The 17216-nt window shown below is 43.1% G+C and overlaps 1 protein-coding gene across 4 annotated transcripts in view; it reads right to left on the bottom strand.

Annotated features, from left to right (window-relative positions):
- Positions 1-17216, bottom strand: part of LOC132389677 (NACHT, LRR and PYD domains-containing protein 3-like) — a 73748-nt gene that overhangs the window by 25674 nt on the left and 30858 nt on the right. For all 4 annotated transcript variants that reach the window (XM_059962227.1, XM_059962228.1, XM_059962226.1 and 1 more), the window contains one exon: positions 1042-1275. In XM_059962227.1, the coding sequence (XP_059818210.1) occupies positions 1042-1258 (217 nt within the window). In that variant the 5' untranslated portion in view covers positions 1259-1275. The remainder of the gene's footprint in view (positions 1-1041; positions 1276-17216) is intronic.

Below are 17216 nucleotides of genomic sequence, written 5' to 3'. Positions count from 1 at the left end.
ATCACACTCCTCATGCGGTAGGTTTTCTGATAGAATTTTACTGTGTGCTCCTCCCATTTCGTTTGCTTTGCTATCTGTAAACTTCAAATCCATGTTGAAGCGGAATGAAACACGGAGCTGATGCTGGTTAAGAACTATTAGAAACTGACGCTAGGGAAGATTTATTTGACTACAGTTTCCTGGTCCAATTAAGTGGCAAAATGTCCCAAATAAATGAAATAAATCGCAGATATTTTCTCGATCTGAGTTGTTTTCTTAGGGAGGTGTCTTAAATAAGCGTCCGGCCTATTAATTGATGGCCCAATTAAAGGATTCGACTGCCTTATTAAAGTAATCAATCCCACCCTAGAGTCACATAAATGTTTATTACAACCAGAGATGTTGATCGATTTAAATGATACTTCTTTATTTGTGGATCACGTGCTCCTTTACACAATGGAAACAAAAAAAATGGTAAAGTATGAAAAAGTTAAAATTTAATAAGTGAAATGTTGAACAGTATTCATCCCGCTTTGCCCAGTACTTAGCTGACACTTCTCATGCTGTAATTACAGCCAACATCCGTTTCGGATAAATCCCTTTTAGCTTTGCAAAATATGACTGAGCAGGGTATGCTCATATTTCCTTGCAAGGTTGTTCAACTTGTGCCAGGTTTGTTGTGAAGAGGCTCTGCCTATGGGGTCGATATTTCTCTGCGTGAACGCATGGGCTTCCGGTTTTCTTCCACACTCCAAAGACGTTTGGGCTGATAGGTTAGTTCGACGTATGCGTATAATTGGCGGCATGGATTTTTACCCCGTGCTCGATGTAGGAACGGATGGAGAAATACGTTGTATGACATGCCCACTGACTCACGCTCATCTACCTCAACAGCTACATTTTATAAAAATGTCCAGCAGAGTAATCAAACGTGTCTGTCCTTTTATAATCTGCTGACATAGTAAGCTGTCTTCTCACCAATTTCAGAATTAGGCAGTGTTCTTATGTAATATTTTACATGATACTCAATGGTTAATTTGAAACTGCTTGAAATTTACTAACCTGCTCTATTTCCAAAGCTTTCAGACGATTCCAAAACATCTGTGCTGAAAGCAGCCTCTTCATGTAAAATGGGTTCTGCCTCTGGATCTCCATTATATTGAGTACGTTCGATACAATCTCTTCGTTCACTGTCACTCGATTCTGTGGCACGATCAGCTACTCTGTCCTTGCAGCAGCGTTCCAGCAGAGCTCCGCAGCATGAAAGTATGCCACCCATGTCAGTTGCGTTGCTCCCTGCAAAATGCAAACCCAGGTTAAAGATAATGAAGCAGCAGTCTCCTGTCCCAATTAAGTGGTACAGTGTCCCAAATAAATGATAGAAATTCCGACTTTCAAACAATGTCCCAAATAAGCGGCTTCCTCAATTGACCAGATTCGACTTTGAAACGGTATTCAGCCCCCGATCCTTGGGTCACATAAATTAATATTACAACCATGGATTTTGATCCATGGATTGTATTTGTGAATCACATGCTCCCTTTTTGTTCAACAGCTGAGCCCAAAATCAGGAGAGCATGCCTTACGAGAACAGTTTGAGTGAACTTAGTATTTTCTCCTTGGACAGATGGAGGACGAGAGATGACCTGATAGAGGTCTATAAGATGCTGAGACGCATTGATCATGTGGGTAGACAGAGGCTTTTTCGCAGGGCTGAAATGGTTGCGACAAGAGGACACGGGTTTTAGGTGCTGGTGAGTAGGCACAGAGGAGATGTCAGGAGTAAGCTTTTTACACAGAGAGTGGTGAGTGGTGTAATGGGCTGCCGGAAACAGGGGTGGAGGCGGATACGATAGGGTCTTTTAAGAGACTTTTGGATAGGTACATGAACCTTAGAAAAATAGAGAGCTGTCGGCAAGCCTAGAAATTTCTAATGTAGGGACATGCTCGGCACAAATTTGTGGGCCGAAGGGCCTGTATTGTGCTGCAGATTTTCTATGTTTCTATGTTTCTAAATGATCAAAAAACAAAAAAAAAATCAAAAACTGCAAGGTAAGCAGTTTAAAACTATAGACCTGTCTTTGCTCCGTAATTATTTGAATCACCTCTAGCAGCTGTTAACGGAACAAAGACAGGTCTATAGTTTTAAACTGCTTACCTTGCAGTTTTTGATTTTTTTTTTGTTTTTTTACAGTGGCCTGGGCCACTCCAAGACATCAGTTTTCTCTATTTGAAGCAACTCCATTTTTGTCCTGGCGATATCCTTTGGGTCGTTGTACAGCTGAAAGACGATCTTCCTCTCCAGCTTAAGCTGACTGTCAGAGACCAACAAGTTTTAGCCACGATTTATTTATATTTAGCAGCATTCTTCCTTCCCCCAATCCTGAACAGATTTCCAGATCCCTGCTGCTGAAAAGCATCCCGATAATATGCTGAAACTTCCACACGGTTTCACAGTAGGGATGATATTACCTGGCAGATGCGTAATTAGTCTCACTTTAGTCTCATCCAAACACAAGATTTTCTTAAACATCGTTGCAATATCTTCTAAGTGAGGCTGTGTAAAGTCATTGCGTGCCAGAATATGCACTTTTGTTATCGGTACATGTGGTGTACAGTATATCCAATACTGCGCATCTCTAAACATTTCAACAAAAAACAAACTCCTAGAAGTAAGACAAGAATGATGGGAGACATAACCGTCTGATATTGTTCAATTCATAAACTTTGGATGAATGATTAAGATGATTTTAATTTGGAGTGGCGATAAACACAGATTTGGAAGAGTATGAATCCTGACATTGCCAGACAGTAAATAGGAGATGTGTACTTCTCCTAGCATTTGCGTAAAAGCAGCTACCGTTTAGTGATATCCGCATTGAAGGTTTAAAAGAGCAGAATTTCTAGCCAATTTTCTGTATCTCTTAATCAGACTAACTCACTTTTCTCTTAGTCGGAATGACGATCGATTTTTGAGGCATCACTTCGCGGCAGTTTGTCTGATTCGAAGAGCGAACAATCAGCAACAGGCAGAGTATCGTAAGAGCTATATTTCATTCAAAACTGCGTCGAATATTTAATAAGGAAAGTTTTGCGGCAGTTTTATCTGAGTTGTGCAATCGACGTCAGGGAGTGCTTTTAAATATTTAGCTTTCAATCGAGTTTTTAACGGAAGAGCTTCTCGGCAGTTTCTCTTTGTTGAGGAGAGACGAATCAGCAAAAAATATTCATTAGAAAGAGTCAATAAAATAAGACAGATACAAGCGGGACGTCCATTCTTCGAGCGGCCGTTCTTCAGAGCGTGACAGACTTGAGAGTGGCTTTGTTGAGATAAGGTATGCGTGAGGTAAATTGTCTTGTAAGTTACTTCCTCGGCTTTTATTTGTTCATTCCTCGTCTATGACTTCATAGTATCGTGAGAATGGCTACGTGGGAATTGTTCCGCAATGTTCGCGAGATGTGGGAATTCTGGGAGACATCTAGTCTCCCAGATAAACACATGTATCCCGTGAACTGAGCTGCAGCTCCCGAGAGAAAGCTGCATGATGAATCTCGACATACTGGAGAGGATGATAGATAGGAGCATCCGGTAGGTAGATACACCTAAGTTCCAGCCGACGGATAATTGGGTGACTTTTGGGAGACAGAGTGAACGCTCAGCTAGTGCTGAGAACACACACGTGGCCGTTCCCCTCAATAATAAGTATAGAACTTTAGTTACCATTGAGGGGGACCACCTATCAGTGGGAACTACAGTGACCGGGTGTATGGTACTGCGTCCGGTGCTGTGACTCAGAAAAGTAGGGAGATGAGAAGTAGACCAGTGATGATAGGAGATTCCTTAGTTAGAAGAACAGAGACGTTGTTCGTTAGACGCGCTGGAGACATCCGGATGTTATGATGCATCCCTGGTGCCAGGATCGTGTCCATGGCACTCCGAAGGGTGACGGTGAAGTGCCAGAGGCCTTGGTATATTTTGACGCCAGTGACATCGGTAGACAATGTGAGTAAGGGTTTCAGGGAGCGATGTGGAATGCTGAGAAACAGGTCTCCCTGGATCTGCACCTGTGTCACGTACGGGTGCTGGTAAGAAAGGGATAATTTGGCACGTGAATGCGTGATGGAAGAACTGATGCAGGGGCTGGTGGTTCTCATTTATGGATGACTAGGAGCTCTCCTGGGGAAGGTAAGACATTTTAAAAAATGGGCTTCACTTGAACCCCTTGGGGTCTAACTGTTTGCCGACGTGTCGTTTATAGTTGTTCCAGTGGGTTTAAACTAATTTGGCAGAGAAATGGGAACCAGCACGATAGTGCTGAATACGAGTTAGATGGACAACGTATAGTGAGACTCATAGCAAGGAGAGGCTGATGACAGAGTAAAACGGCAGTCAACGTGATGTGTTGTAAACAAAACGCGGAAACAACCGAAAAATGTGAACTGCCGTAGAAAAGGTGTCATACTTTAATGCGTGCAGCATACAAAATGGAGATTGATACATTTATAGATCAGTTACAGACTGGTAGATACGATGTTTCTGTCATAGGGGGAAATGGAATAGACCCAAATGCAGGACGCAGGCACTGAAGTACTGGGGCAGGAAAGGAACAACTAAAGGATAGAATAAGATGGGTAAATCGTGACGTGCATGAGGGACGTGGCATTCAAAGGTGATCCTGGGATACAGAGCTTTTTCAGAGAAGGCAGGAGGGTCCCAGAGTTCAGACAAGGTAGGAGGAAGTCGGTTCCCGGAGTTCAGGCAAGACAAGGCGGATCCCGGAGTTCATGCTGACGCAGGATCCTGGAGTTCATGGCCAGACAGGGTCTTGGAGTTCATGGCCAGGCAGAGTCTTGGAGTTCATGGCCAGGCAGAGTCTTGGAGTTCATGGCCAGACAGGGTATTAGAGTTCATGACCAGGCAGGATCCTGGAGATCATGGGCAGGCAGGATCCTGGAGATCATGGGCAGGCAGGATCCTGGAGTTCATGGCCAGGCAGGGTCTTGCAGTTCAAGGCCATGCAGGGTCCTGGAGTTCATGGCCAGGCAGGGTCTTGGAGTTCATGGCCAGACAGGGTCTTGGAGTTCATGGCCAGGCAGGGTCCTGGAGTTCATGGCCAGGCAGGGTCTTGCAGTTCAAGGCCATGCAGGGTCCTGGAGTTCATGGCCAGGCAGGGTCTTGGAGTTCATGGCCAGACAGGGTCTTGGAGTTCATGGCCAGGCAGGGTCCTGGAGTTCATGGCCAGGCAGGGTCTTGGAGTTCATGGCCAGACAGGGTCTTGGAGTTCATGGCCAGGCAGGATTCTGGAGTTCATTGCCAGGCTGGGTATTGGAGTTCATGGCCAGGCAGAGTCTTGGAGTTCATTTCCAGACAGAGTCTTGGAGTTCATGAACAGACAGGGTCGTGGAGTTCATGGCCAGGCAGGACCCTGTAGTTCATGGCAAGGCAGGGTCTTGGAGTTCATTTCCAGACAGAGTCTTAGAGTTCATGAACAGACAGGGTCTTGGAGTTCATGGCCAGGCAGGACCCTGGAGTTCATGGCAAGGCAGGGTCTTGGCTAGGCTAGAGGATGGATCTTTCGGACAAGGAATGCAGTGAACAGAGCCTCTGGCGGGCTGCATAACTCCTGGGCAGAGCTGCCTCCCAGGCAGGAACACGGGACTGGGCAAGACGCGGGAAACCTGAGCAGGTGCGGGGCACATCTCGTCGGAAGCGAGGGGTAGGAATGAGGCAAAGTCCTCCGCCAGGCAACGGTAACCTGGCCTGTCTTAAGTAGGGGACTCGGCCCAGGGTAACTCTGGAACTGACTCACAGAGCTAGTTGATTAGCGGTGAGTGCACCAAGCCGGGGCGAACAGGATGAACAGAACGAATCCAGGCGAAAAGCGCAAGCAGGGCAGCCATGATGAACGGGTAGAACGGGATAGACAGGCAAACAGCGCGATAGCGCCAGCAAGGAAAACCGGACGGAACAGCTGGACCAGAGCGTACAAGAGAAGCAGGACAAGACAAACAGAACGACCCCCCAACTGGACTTTGTTCCGGAGCCCCTTATCTACACCTGCCAGCCGATGGGCATCAGGTGCGCCTCCTTGAGTCCAAAAAGGCACGACGATCCACAGGTGTGACTTATTGGATCAAGATTCAAAGGAGGGACGGCCACAAGACTCGGAGTCCGGAGTCGGCGGACCAGATCAAGTCCTGGACTGCGGGCTCCGGACCGGACCAGAACAGTTTCAGGGTTCACTGAATCGTGGTTGAAAGGAGATGTTGCTGGGAGCTCAATGTCCAGGGATACACATTGTATCGAAAGGATAGCCAGGAAGGCAAAGGGGACGGTGTGGTTCTGTTGGTAGCAAAACAAATGGAGTCATTATGAAGAGGTGACCTCGGGTCGGAAGGTGTTGAGTCTTTGTGGATAGAACTAAGGAACTGCAAGCGTAACAAAATCCCCTTATTGGAGTAATATACTATTTAAGATGTGGTCTTTGCAAGTTTCAACGGGAGATAGAAAACTTCTGCCAAAATATCAGTGTTACAATAGCCATGGGCTATATCAATATGCAGGTAGATTGGAAAAATCAGGTTGGTGTGAGATTCCAAAATGGATAATTCCGATAAAGCCTACGAGATGGCTTTTTTGAGCAGCTGACGGCTGAGCCCACTAAGGAATGAATTAATCTGTATTGGACGTTGTGCAATGAACCAGAGTTGTTTATAAAGCTTAAGGTAAAATAACCCTTAGGGGAAAGTGTTTATTCTATGATTGAATTCACCCTAAAATTAGAAGAAAAAAAGTGAAAGTCAGATGTATCAGTTTTACAATGGAGTAACGGAAATTACAGAGGCATAGAAGAGGAGTTGGCCAGAATTGATTGGAAAATAACAACAGCATGCATGCAGTCAGTTCAGCAATGGTTGGAATTTATGTAGGCAATTCGGAAACGTCCTGATACATACGTCCAAAGAAGAAGAATTAGTCTTAGTGACAAGATAGCACAACCATGGCTTACAATGGCTAATCAAAACCGCCATAAATGCCATATAGGACAGTTAATGCTGCAAAAATTACTAGCAAGCCGAAGCAAAGGAAACTTTTTAAACCAATAGAAGATAACTAAAATGTCATAAAGAAAGTAAAGATGAAGTACAAAAGTAAGTTAGCCAATAATACTAGAGGATACCAAAAGTTTCTTCAGATACATAAAGTGTAAAATCCAGGCGAAAGTGGATATCGGACCACTGGAAAACGATGCTGGAGATGTAGTAATGGGGACAAGGGAATGGCCGACGAGCTCAATGTTTTTGCAACACCGTAGAAGACACTAGCCGTATGGTCGTTGCTCCAGCTGTTAAGGGACATGAAATGTGTGACGTTACCATTACTAGAGAGAAGGTTCTTGGGAAAACTAGAAGGCAGACAAGTTACATAACCAGATAATGTACACACCAGGTTTATGAAGGAGATGGCTGAAGTGATTGTGTGCGCATTATCAATAATCTTGCAAGAATTACATGTTTTCTGAATGGTTCCTGAAGATCGGAAAATTGCAAAAACCTCTCCGATCTCAAGGAGGAAGTGATGCAGAACAAAGGAAATTAGAGACTCGTTAGTCTCATCTCGCTGGTTCGGAAGATGTTGGAATTGATTGTTAAGGATATGATTTCGGGGTACGTGGATGCAGTTAATAAAATTGGCCATAGCAACCAGGGCTTTTCAAGGGGAATCAATCGATATTATGTTCTTGGATTTTCAGAAGAACTTTGATAAGGTGCCACACCTGACGGTGTTTAACAAGCTATGGTATTGTATGAAATATTCGAGCATGGGTAAAAGAGTATCTACTTGGCAAGAGACAAAGAGTGGAAGTATAATGGGGCTTTTCTTCCTGTCTGACGGTGACTTGAGGTTATCGACAGGGGTGCCTCTTGGGACCGCTTATTTTTAATTTAAATGGCAATGATTTGAATGATGGAATTGAGGGCCTTATTTAACTCTTTGCAGAAGACATGAAGATAGGAGGAGGGACAGGTCGTTTTGAGGAATTTGAGGAGCTACAGTAGACCTTAGACATTAGGAATGTGCAAAGAAGGGGTAAATGTAATACAGTATCGAGAAGTAAGCAGCTTGGTAGAAGAAATGAAAATGTTGCCTATTTTCTAAATGAGGAGAAAATACAATACACCGAGGCGCAAAGGGCCTTGGGACTTCGTCTGTAAGACTCCCTACAGGTTAACTTGCATTTTCTGTCTGTGGTAGACCGAGCACGGAAAAGTTACAGCGGAAGTGTGGAAAAGATGCGCGCTATGGTGACTGGGCATTCGGTAGATAGAGCATAGAAATATAGACAACCTGCAGTACAATACAGGCCCTTCGACCCGCAAAGTTGTCCAAAAGCTTAAAAATTAACAGGCTTACCCATAGCCCTCTATTTTTCTAGATATGGGAACGGAAATTAGGATCTATAGATGAGAACAAGATTCCGGGATGTCATGTTGCTTCTCGCGAGCCAGGGTCCGGGAAATCCCGGATACAGTCTCAGCATTCTAAACTGCGAGGGCAAACAGCCAGAACTCGTGGTCCATTTCGGTACCAGTGATGGCGTAGGAGGAGTGACAAGGTTCGGCAAAGAGAGTTCAGGGCGTTAGGTGATGAGTTAAAGGGAGGAACTCCAGCGTTGTAATCTCAGGATTGCTATCAGTGCAACGTGGTATTCAGGCCGGAAGAAAGCTTGTGACTTATGGTTTGGCGAAGGAGGGAGGGCATAAAATTTTGGATCTTTGTGTTTTCTTACAGGGACGTTGGAACCCGAGCAGAAGAGATTGGTTACACATTAACTGGAGTGGAAGTCATATTTTCATCTTCAACAGTGCGGTTTAAACCAGACTTGCAGGGAGATGGGAACCAGAGTGTCAGAGCAGTTCGGGAAGACGTTGTGGAGGAAGATGTTGTGAACAACTCAAGCAAAGTCAGAAACAACAGAAAGTTGAGCATCGTGCGACTCATTTCCAGAGTTGCGTATATTTCAACGCAAGAAGTATCGTACAACAAGCGGATGAGCTCAGGGCATGGATTAACACCCGGAATTATGATCTTCCTGCCATTGTTGCAGGAGTGGTTGGACTGGCAGCTCAATAGTCGGGGGTTCTGTTGTTGTAGACACGAGACAGTGGAGGGGATGAAAGATGGATCCGTCATAGAAACATAGAAAACCTACAGCATAATACAGGCCCTTCGTTTTTGTGCCAAACATGTCCCTATCTTAGAAATTACTAGTGTTACCCACAGCCCTCCATTTGTCTAAGCTGCATGTAGTATCCAAGAGCCTCTTAAAAGATCCTATTGCATCCGCCTCCACCACCGTTGCTGGCAGCCCATTCCACGCACTCACCACTCTCTGAATAAAACACTTACCCTTGACATCTCCTTTGTACCTACTTCCCAGCACTTTGAACCTGTGTCCTCTTGTGGCAACCATTTCAACCTTGGGAAAAATCCAATGACTATCCACACGATCAATGCTTCTCTTCATCTTGTACACCTCTATCAGGTCGTTTCTCATCCTCCGTCGCTCCAAGGAGAAAAGGCCGAGTTTACTCAACCTTCTCACAAGGCATGCTCCCCAATCCAATAATAATGAGATTATTATGACGTGACACGGCCAAGCAAGGAAATATCTAAACTGACCAAAAGTTATTCGGAAGATAAAAGATATTAAAGTGAACAAACGTTGTGTGGGAATGTGAGCGACTTTACAGAGCTGGGCGGCTAACAGCACAATACCAGTAATGGAGTGATTGCAACTGGATCTCACAGGTGCATAACTGTTACTTTTATGCACATTCTGTCTCACTCCAATTAGTGCCTACCTTCCTTTGTACAGGTATGTAATGTCTAAAGCACCAGTGTTTGAGTGAATGAGACTCAACAAGTTTTCTCCTGACTGAATCAATGGAATCTCCGAGTCAGAAGGGTTTTCTCCAATTTATGTTCTCAGTCCTCCAGCTGTTTAACTTCTTGTTGTTCCCTCGTCTACATTCGTGGTTTTGGGGTTTTCTTCCAATAAAGCTCTCACCACAGGTCTCACTTTAATCAGAGAGATAATAAAGCACCTTAACAATACAAAGGACGAACAAAATATTTCTGTTCTATGTTCCTAAAGACGAAACTGATAGAAATTTAAATGTGGAAGACAAATATTATAATCCCAGTGAACAAATCTATTAATATCCATTTCATTTCACAAACCTCCACCACCCCCCCCCCCAGCACCATCCTTCCCAACTCTACTGAGCACATGTTAACAGCAATGAAATGCTCTTCGTCCATGAAGCCCAAGTCCTGACATTATTATTGTGAACCTCGTTAGCAAAAGCTGTACAGAACATATTTCCAGGAATGACAGGTAAATTGGTACCTGCATAATTTACTGATAAAAGCTGAGGTTTCATTTCTGCTCTTCTAACTATCACAAAATGACGGCCTATCCACAGACCTATCTCCAAGAGATTTAAATGTTTCCAGAGTGAAAGTAATAAATTGAAACAGAAATTACTAAAAAAGCTCAGCAGGTAAGGAACAGCTGTGGGAAGAGGAACAGATCTAACCATTCGGCAATCAGAGATTCCCCACAAGCACTGTTTATCTGCCCGAAACCTCTCCCTCATTGCGGGAGGAGTTCCATCCAGATCCACCTGTAGAAGCGCAATCTATCCGAAAGACAAACTCTGCAAGTTCCATATTCCTGGAGTCCCTATACCAGCATTATAACCCATGGTCCTAAACTCCCAGGACTCTGTGCTGACGGTAATATGCTATAATGTCTCAACTATTTCCAGTTCAAGCCCAAGACTCCTCCATTAACCCGTGACGAAACTGAAAACTGATGACACTTTTCTGGACAGGAATCGGGCTTGAATCCCGGGTACGGGAACAAAGTGTGTACAGATACATTTCAACTTGTTTACACAGTTATATTGAGCACATTTGTTCATTATTTTATTGTGGAGTGGGATTCTTCCCAGGTAAATTAGCCGGCATATTTCCGGTAGTGTAACAGGAGGAAAATGTCTTTAATGTAAAATAGTAAACTTGGAACTCAGTTGAGATCTTTCATTTCTTCTGATGCACAACTATTCACTGAGTGCAAGTTGTCTGTGACATCCTGAGCAGATTTGCAGAGATTCAATCCCAACATTCATTAGTTTTCTATTCATTCCAACACAGGCATCATATATTCCATACAGTAAATGATCAAGGCATTTACTGAGGGGCAGTGACCAGAGAGAGATGAAAATCTTCAACACCCCTTGAACCTGTTACACCTGCGACTGATGAAGTGGATCACCAGAACGAACCAGAAAAGTAAACAGCAGACCAAACCTCAAATCATCTGAGTTTCATTATGAACACAATGAACACTGGGAACTCAACTCTTTGGTAATGGGGCAGCTAAAATTCCAGTTGTGGTTTCAACCATGTCTCGAGGTGCATTCAGTAAATCCGCTGATTGCTTCAGTTCTACGGAACTTTCAGCAAGTGTAGAGCTGGCTGAAAATCAAAATTTTAATTGCAGGATACGCCCTGTCTGCCCTAATTATCGGTAATGGGTTATTATACAATACATTGCAATACAATATTATAAAATACAATGATATCCATGAATTTTCTTTCTTTCCTGAATTAAATGTCAATAATTCTATCAAATTAATGTACTTTCGAGAAGCGGAAAACTTTTGTTGACAATACAGGCGAAATTCCAAACAGATTGTTGGATGGAGGAGAAGGGTCCTATTTACAACTGAATGGACTGTGAGGCTGTGCCCTCAGATCCTGGACTCCCCTGATGATGAAAACATCTTCTTCCCGTCCGCGTATCCAGGCATACAAGGTTTTCCTATAGCGCCAACTCACCTCCTTAGAGAACAGGCCCAGATCCAGCAAATGTTCCTCATGCATAAAGCTTTTCGTTCCAGAAAACCTTCTTGAGAACTTTGTAAACAAAAACTACAATGAACACATTTCCAGGACTAACAGACCTTTTGCTAGCAAGAAAATTTATTTATCATACCCGATGGTTCCTTACTGCCCCATTCACTGTCACAAAAGAACTCCTGAACATCTAGGTATGGAGCCGAATGGGATGGGGGAGATCGACAATGACTTTCCTTTACATCTATTTACATGGGAGACAGATACACAGATTATTGAAATGAAGAAAGGTTAGTCAAGTCCTAGAAGGTGTACAGATTGCAGAACAGCAGCTTGCTGTCTAGAGGTAAATTTAAATGGATAAATCACAAAGGCCGGACAACGTGTTCGCTCTTAGCCTCTGAGGCGCTAGTGCTGAAACTGTTCGAGCGCTTGCACTGACATTCAAAATGACCAAGACTGTGAGGACAGCTAGTTTTGCTTATATATGTTAGAAAGGCTCGAAATATTAGAACGGATATTATAGGGACGTGAGCCTGCCATCCGTCTTGTGTTTGTCGTTGTAAGATATTTAAGAAACGGAATGTATAGGATTTCGGACGACTGGCCGAGGATTAGACAAACTGGCAGGTCATATCTAATCAAGTTATTGAGATTTTGAGGAACTTATAATAAGATTGATGATGGGAAAGTGGGTGTCATTGCCTACATTGACATTTACAGGGCGATTGACAAAGTTCTGCATGGGAGGCTAGTCCGAAAGGGAAAGATCATTGGAACTCAGGATGAAGCAAGTGGAGAAAACAGAGACTGCTTGCAGATCGTTGACTGTCCAAATGGAGGCATGAGTTTCGCGAGGTACTGCAGGGAAATCGACTGGAAGTTTGGCATTGATATTAATGATTTAGATGACAGTTGAAAATGTGGCAAACTGGAGCAGCAAATATGTGGATTATACCGAGATAGGATGTAGCAGGCAGTGAGCAAGGCTGCCAAAGGTGCATTGTGCTCTGGACCAGCTGGGAAGTCAGGTTACAAAATAGTAGAGGGAATTTAATACCGACAACAGCGAATTGTTGGAATTTAGCAAGATAAACCAGGGTATGACTGACACTGTGAATGGGAAATATTTTCCGTGTATGACAAAATAAACTGACATTGCTATACAGATTCACAGTCTTTGAAAATGGTCCCACAGTTAGCTGTATTAACAAGCTACAAATGAAAGGCACACTCAAACGATAAGGAACCGAAAATAAACGAAAGGGGAAATGCCTGATTTCACATCATCTGCTGTGAGTTTCATTATGACAATGATTAATACTGCAATAAATTTGTAACTGTGAAACTAATATTGTAATGGCTGATTTCCATTAAATCGCTGGTAGTTCTTGCTACAACATCTGAGTCCTGAATGACTCATTGCGACAAGAGGTGCAAAGCGTTACTTGACAATGAAAGGAACGATTAGAAGAAACATTACTGATACAAATCATTCAGCTGGTGGTATATAGGATAGGCAGAGGTTGAACAAGATGGTTGATACATATCATTGAGGTGGCGGGATATAGGCTGGACTGAGGTTCAACACGATGGTAGGTATATATCGTTCAGGTGGCGGGATACAGGCTGGACAGCGGTTGAGCAAAATGCCCGATATATATTATTGAGCTGGTGCGATGCAGGCTGGACTGAGGTTGAACGGGATGTTTGATATATGTCATTGACATGACAAAAAAAAAAAGGATAGAGCCTGAACAAAATAAGCTGAATTGCCAAGGTGATAGAAGGGATCAAGGACACTCACAGATGGTCCTCCAGCAATACAACAGATACTAAATTTATAATACCTTTTATTACATACAAATATTCTCAAATGAGAGAGATGGAACAAACAATAGGGACTTTGTCATGTGACCTTTGACCCTCAGCAAATTTCATCAACCTGCCGTAGACAGTATCCCCAACAGGATACCTTAAGTGTTCGGACGGCTCCTGCTTTACTCGTGACTTCAAGGAGCTGCCGAGACCTGTGGACGGCTGAGGGCATCAGGAAAACCAGACTACCTGCCGGTGACTGTGTCTGAACTTTCAGTTGTATCAGCAAAGCAGGCAGCATAGCCTTACAATCCTGGATATTCTCGCTTTCCATCTGGGGTGAAGAATAAACACTGAAAAACACAAACCACCAGATTCAAGGACGCCATCCATTCTGCTGTTATAAGCAAATTGAATGGTCCCCAACTAGATAAGATGCATTTTAACCTCACAATGTAACTTGCTATGATCTTGCACCATATGCCTACTTGCTCTTCAGTTTCTCTGAAACAATAATACTTTGTTACACACTGTTATTGTTTTACCTTATATCACCTTAATTTACTGTTGTGTTCTTTTGATCTGTATGATGGTATGCAAAACAAGATTTTCATTGCACATCGGTACATGCGAATAACAAACAGATTTCCAATTTTAATTGTGTGGAGATAATGGACAAGCTGGGCTCAAAATTAAAAAAAAAATGTCAACAGGCACAAAGAGTCTTGGCAGTGCTTGTGCAAGTTCCTTACAAGTTAATATATAGGTTTATTTGTAGTAAAGAGGGCAAATGCGATCTCTGCATTCGTTTCAAGAGAACTGTAATATAAAAGAAGTCATGTACAGTTGAGAGTTTATAAATTCCTGATGATGCAACGCTTGGAGTATCCTTAGCAGGTTTCGGCCCCTAACATGAGAAAGGATGTGTTAAAAATTGAGTGATTTAGAAGAAGTTTCAGGAAACTGATTCCGAGTCTAATTCAAAAAGAATGTGTTCCTGTGATGTACTATTCTACGTTCTCTGATATGTTCTATCTCCATTCGACCATACGATATAGGAGCCGAATTAGGCCATTTGGCCCATCGTGTCCACTGTACAGTTTCATCATGACAGATCCAAGTTTCTTCTCATTCCCAATCTCCTGCCTTTTCACCATACCCTTTCATGCTCTGACCAACCAGGCATCAATCAACCTCTGTCTTAAATATACACAAAGATTTGGCCACCACAGCTGTCTGTGGCAAAATAAAACTTCCACGGATTCAACATACCATGGTAAAATAAATTCCAGCACACTCCGTTCTAATAGGGCGCCTCTCTTTTCTGAGGTACTGTCACCTGCTTGTAGATTATCCCACCAGAGGAAACACAGAATAGAGGGAGTACAGAAAAGATTTACTGGAATGTTACCTGGGTTTCAGCACCGAAGTTACAGGGAAAGTTTGAACAAGTTAGTTCTTTTTTCTTTGGATCGTAGAAGATTGAGGGAGGACTTGATAGAGGTATTTATAATAATGAGGGGGATAGATTCAGTTGACCCGGATAGGCTTTTTCGATTGAGAGTAGGGGAGATTCAAACAAGCGAACATGATTTGAGAGTTAGGGGCAAACGTTTAAGGATAACACGAGGGGGAATTTCTTTACTCAGAGAGTGGTAGCTGTGTGGAATTAGTTTCCAGTAGAAGTGGTAGAGGCACGATCGGTATAGTCATTTGAAGTAAATCTAGCTAAGTATATGGACAGGAAAGGAATGGAGGGTTATGGGCTCAGTGCGGGCCAGTGGGACTAGGTGAGAGTAAGAGTCGGCACGGACTAGAAAGGCCGAGTTGGCCTGCTTCCGTGCTGTAGTTGTTATATGGTTATATATGGTTATCATCTCCACAGCAAGTCTATCAAGGCTTTTCACCACTCGACGGGTTTTAAAAAGGTCACCCTTCATTCTTCTGAATTCCGGTGAATACTGGCTCAGAACTATCAAACGTGCTTCATATGACAAGACATTCAATCGTGGAATCATTTTTGTGAATAACCTTTGAATCTTATATATTTTCAGCACATTCATTTCGAAGATAAGAGGCCCAAACATACTCACAATACTCCAAGTGCGGCACAAAGACCCCCAAGTACCTTTGCATCTCAGTTTATTTTTGTATGTAGAAAATAGCTATCCCTTTCATTTCGTCTACCAAGATGAATGACCATATACTTCTCGTATATTGTATTCTACTTCTTTGCCGAGTGTCCTAATCTGTCTATGAACTTCTGTACCTTTTCTAATTCATCAAAACAAAGGCCCCTCCGCCTATTTTCATACGGTCTGCAATCTTTACAACAAAGACATCAATTCCATCGCCCAAATCTTTAACATATGACGTAGATATAATCAGTCCCAACACACACTCCTGAGGAACACCACTAGTCACTGGAAGCCATTCAGAAAAGGTTCATGCTGTTCCTACGCTTAGCTCCCTCCCAATTAACCACTGTTTTATCCATGTCAGATTTTTTTCTCGCAATACTGTGATCTCGTAGCTCGTTAAACAGCTTTATGTCTGACAACATAACAAAGATCTTCTGAAAAGCCAAATACACAGCATCAACCTATTCTCCTTTCTATATTATGGTTGTTATTTCTGCAAAGAACTCCATCAGATTTGTCAGGCAAGATTTTCCCTTGAGGGAATCATGCCGACTACGGCCTATTTTATGTCTGGTCTCCAAGTACCCTTAATAACAGACTCCGATATCTTTTCAAATACTGAGATCAGACAAACTGGCACCATTCCTTTCTCCAAGAGTGAAGTGACATTTGCAATTTTCCAGTCTTCTGGAACCATTAGAGAAGCTAGTAATTCTTGAAAGGAGGTTATTAACGTCTCACGATCTCTTCAGCGACCGGTTTTAGAATTCTGGGGACACGCCATCTAGTCCAGGTGACATATCTAAGTTCAGACCTTTCAGTTTCCCAAGAAATCTCTCTCCAGTTATGGTAACTTCACACACCTGATGCCCCCTGACAGCTGGAACTACCAATATACTACCACTGTCTTCCTCCATGAAGACGGGTGCAAAATACTTATTCAGTTCGGCCCCCATTCCTTGTCCCATTTACTATATCCCCAGTTTGCAGCGTTCCGATATCCAGTCGTGTCTCTCTTTTACACTTTATGCATCTGAAGAAACGTTTAGGAACCTCTTTAGTATTATTGGCTCGATTACTTTGGTATTCAAACTTTACATTTTTAATAACTTTTCTTGTCTTCTGTTTGTGTTTGCAACCTTGCCAACCCTCCAGCTTCCCACAAATTGCTGCTCTGTAATTTCCCATCATTTCCAATCAATTCTGGCCAATTTCCCTTCTCATACCTCTGTAATTCCCTATATACCACTGTAATGCTGGTACTTCTGTAATACCGAGACGTCTGTCTTTACCTTCTCCTTCTGCAGTTTCTGTTTGGTTTCCACTATCTGACCGAAGGGAACAGTGAG

The sequence above is a fragment of the Hypanus sabinus genome, unplaced genomic scaffold (genome assembly GCF_030144855.1).
Source record: "Hypanus sabinus isolate sHypSab1 unplaced genomic scaffold, sHypSab1.hap1 scaffold_623, whole genome shotgun sequence".
In the NCBI taxonomy this organism is placed as follows: Eukaryota; Metazoa; Chordata; class Chondrichthyes; order Myliobatiformes; family Dasyatidae; genus Hypanus; species Hypanus sabinus.
This window is presented reverse-complemented; position numbering and strand designations above follow the sequence as displayed.